Here is a 4,159-nt window from a genome sequence, read left to right on the forward strand (position 1 = left end):
GTCTTAGTTGCGGCAGGCGGGCTCCATAATTGAAGAATGTATGCTTCTTAGTTGTGGCAGGCAGGCTCCTTAGTTGCAGCTCGCCAGCTCCTTAGTTGTGGCATGTGAACTCTTAGTTGCAGCATGCATGTGGGATCTAGTTCCAGGACCAGGGATCAAACCCGGGCCCCCAGCACTGGGAGCACAGAGTCTTAACCACTGTACCACCAGGGAAGTCCCTGAAATTTTTAATATAATTTATATATTTAATTTAAATACAAGAGACAGCCAAAAGAGAGTTTGGGAGAAACTTGATTGACATTTTAGAATGATCATTTCTGCAACTGTGCTAAGAACAATGTGGACTGGGGAAAGCAGAGAAGAAGTGGAGAGACCACTTAAAAGGCAACGACAGCCTCCTAAGGATAAGAGGACTTGGAGTAAGATGGTAGGCAAGTTAAGAGAGTAAGCACTGGTTTGGGATATCTTCTAAAGGTGGGCTACAAAATTTAGAATGTGAGGTATGAGAAAAGAGAGAAATCACGGACTAACTCAAAAGGTTTTGGCCTAAACAACTGGGTGAATATTGGTATTATTTATTGAAATGAAGAAATCCTGGGGAGAAGATTTAGGACAGGCCTGGGGTCAGAATCAACAGTGGTTGTGGACATGTTATGGGTGCAGTGTCTAGTATACTTCCAAATGGAGATATCAAGCAGACAGATGGAGCGCAAAGTCTAGAGTTCAGAGAAAGGTCAGCCCTCAAAATATAAATGTGGGGTTTCATTAGCACACAGATAGTACCTAACTATCGGACTGAATAATAAAAGTAAACACGCCGAGGACTTCAACCTGAGGACTCCAACGTGATAAAGGTGGGGAGTCTGCACAGAAGCCAGCAAAAGACAAAATGAGGAGGCAGATGTGACAAAAGCAAAAGAAAGGAAACATTTCAAGAAGATGGGAATATTCAACTGATGGATGGTTCCAGTTTTATTCATGGCTTCCAAGTTAAGATCTAAAAAATTACAAGACTTAAGCTGAATGATACAGAGAAGTTACCACATCCTGTATTTCTTTTTTTAAAGAATGAAGAGAGGGTAAAGAACAAGAGTATAAACTTAAGTTTACAAGTAAATAAAAAATCAGTTCTTATGCTAAAAGTTTAGACTTTTTTCTTCTTCTAGGGATCGCATCCTGGAAATATTCTGTCCTGGTCTGAGGACAGCAGAGTAACACAGTAGCCCACTGCTCTGTTCTACAGCCACCTAAGCCCACGGACGTGCTTCACTCCAGCTACGTGCAGAGCTATCAGCTCTAAAAATCCACCCAGCTTTCTGTCCTAAGCCTGCACTCTCTGAACTCCCTCTACAGTCAACTCGCTGCTCTTTTGCCCGTCACTAATCTCCAATCCAGTTGCATTCATTCTCTAACCTGATTTTGGCTTCTATACCAACAGAGACCAGGGAGGTTGCAGATTCCTCAGACACAGAACGCTGAAAGGCTGGGACTGGCTGCTTGCTGCTGTCCACTTCTGCTTCAGCATCCTCTTCTGCTGATTGTTCTTTGATTTCTGCTTAATAGTAAACAAGAGAATACAAAAAGTCATTCTGCATTATACCAACCTTTAGTGAATTTATCTATAAAGCATACATCGTAAAGGAAAAATAATGAAGCAACAAATGACAATACTTAACTAACATAGGAAAAGCTTATATATATAATTAATGGTACTGTTTATATTTATTCTCTATTATACAATGATAATCGAAATAATGTAAAACAGGGCATACTTTTCCAAATTACAATTGATGCAAATCTTAATAACAACTGTTAAGAACCTTATTTTCAGGATTATAGCAGTTCCTCTACATAACAAATGTGACTCATGAAAAAGTTTCTTGGTAATTTATAAATTGAAATTATCATTCATTTAAAACAAGCATTACGGCCTCTATCAGCCATTCTAAAAGTTAAATGACTGAAAAGAACACAGTGCCTTTGACTCCAGTGCCTTTTTCAGTTATCCTCAAGACTCCAACCCCGAACACCTCACACATACTTTCTTAGGAGGCAACCTAACTGTTGAGAGGGTTTCCAAACATCATTACCCCTAATATCATTCCTCTCTTTAAATTAAACGACATATCCACCACCCTGTCTCTCTCACACTGTATTGTTAGACATTAACAGGCATGATCCCTGCACTAGTGCTCCTGATGCAACCCCACACTCCTGGCTCCATCTTTCCTTTCTAACTGGAAATTTACACATACTTTTCTGCACCACTACCCCCAAACCAACCAACCAACCAACCAACGAGAAAAGCTTGTAGTCGTTTAAGCTCCTCCTGTCTTTTCTTCCTTTCACCACCAAATTTCATGCAATGGGACTCTGGAGTGGCTGCCCTCCACCTCAGACCCTTCCTACAAGGAATCCATCCTCCAACCACAGCACTGTTCTCTCCACCTCCACAGGTGGCAAAAGAACTAATAAACAATCCCGGGCTACTCACAAGCCTTCAAACACTCCAGAAATTCATCTGGCACCAAGGAGTACTCACTCCCTCTTTAGTGAAATGCTTTTCACCTCTTAAACACAGGGAGATATCATGGATTACTATGGGCTTTGGAGTCATGAGGACAAGTTCCACCAACTACAAACTAGGCAACTTTATGTAGAAGTCATCTCTCTCAGCTTCAATTCACTCCCCATAAAATTAGAAAGCTACCTATACTTCATGAATTTGTTAACAAAGATTAATTAAACGGTCTAGCATCTGTCTCTTCAGCTGACCTGAGACCTCTAAATGTGAGTACAGCTCTCTACATGTCCTTTACGTGCTCATCTTTTGTGTGTGTGTGTTTTCCTAATAAATTTATTTATTTATTTATTTTTGGCTGTGTTGGGTCTTCGTTGCTGCGCGCAGGCTTTCTCTAGTTGTGGTAAGCAGGGGCTACTCTTCGTTGTGGTGAGGGGGCTTCTCACCACGGTGGCTTCTCTTGTTGTGGAGCACGGGCTCTAGGCACACGGGCTTCAGTAGTTGTGGCTTGCAGGCTTAGCTGTTCCGTGACATGTGGGATCTTCCTGGACCAGGGCTCGAGCCAGTGTCCCCTGCACTGGCAGGCAGATTCTTAACCACTGTGCCACCAGGGAGGCCCAACTTACTGATTTTTTTTTTTTAATTTATTTATTTTCGGTTGTGCCGGGTCTTAGTTGCGGCAGGCGGGGTCCTTAGTTGCAGCATGTGAAGTCTTAGTTGTGGCATGCATGTGGGATCTAGTTCCCTGACCAAGGATTAAACCCGTGTCCTCTGCATTGGGAGGCGGATTCTTAACCATGGCACCACCAGGGAAGTCCCTGACTCACTGATTTTTAAGTCAACATCCCTAACCCTACCTCCTGCTCTGAGCTCCAGACCATACTTCAACTGCATACGAGGCACATCTAGCAGCTTGAACACTCACTTTCACATCAAATCTGATTTCTTACCTCTCAGGTTAGCATGACTTCCCTGTCAAAGTCTTCTAGATTCAAAATGAATCTTAGGGAACTATTCTGACAAATGAATAATTTTGAGAACTATTAATTTTTTAGTTAGAAATAATTATAAACAATTGTAAATCCTGTCAAATCATAAAATTAATGATGCAATGAGGCATCAAACATATGGTTTTGGTTTTCCTATTTAAAATGTTTCTTTTGTGCTCACTTCAGCAGCACATATACTAAAATTGGAACGATACAGAGAAGATTAGCATGGCCCCTGCGCAAGGATGACACGCAAATTCGTGAAGTGTTCCATATTTTTGATGCAAGAGGGAAGAGATGTGGGGATATATGTATATGTATAATTGACTCACTGTTATAAAGCAGAAACTAACACACCATTGTAAAGCAATTATACTCCAATAAAGATGTTAAAATAAAATAAAATGTTTCTTTTTAAAACTGAAGTAGAAAAGTTGACCATAAATTAAGTGCTTGTGGGGCCTATTAATCATGGTGTCTCTCCTGCCTACTTCTAGCCACAAAATTGGTATAGAATCAAATCTACAAATACAAAATACATTTGTATCAAACAAGGATTATAAAAAGATCTGCAGGCCTTCCCTGGTGGCGCAGTGGTTGAGAGTCCGCCTGCCGATGCAGGGGACACAGGTTCGTGCCCCGGTCTGGG

General features: G+C 41.3%; 1 protein-coding gene and 1 non-coding gene across 2 annotated transcripts in view; one reads left to right on the top strand and one right to left on the bottom strand.

Annotated features, from left to right (window-relative positions):
* The window catches only part of KMT2C (lysine methyltransferase 2C), a 206,933-nt gene that overhangs the window by 179,436 nt on the left and 23,338 nt on the right, over window positions 1-4,159 (bottom strand). The window contains exon 2 of the mRNA XM_024739165.1: window positions 1,414-1,552. Within this exon, the coding sequence (XP_024594933.1) occupies window positions 1,414-1,552 (139 nt within the window). The remainder of the gene's footprint in view (window positions 1-1,413; window positions 1,553-4,159) is intronic.
* LOC112395801 (U6 spliceosomal RNA) lies at window positions 3,684-3,790 on the top strand. Its single transcript, XR_003002451.1, has one exon. It is a non-coding gene; the product is annotated as a U6 spliceosomal RNA (small nuclear RNA).

This window comes from Neophocaena asiaeorientalis, unplaced genomic scaffold (genome assembly GCF_003031525.2).
Source record: "Neophocaena asiaeorientalis asiaeorientalis breed wild unplaced genomic scaffold, Neophocaena_asiaeorientalis_V1.1 scaffold145, whole genome shotgun sequence".
NCBI classification, from domain to species: Eukaryota; Metazoa; Chordata; class Mammalia; order Artiodactyla; family Phocoenidae; genus Neophocaena; species Neophocaena asiaeorientalis.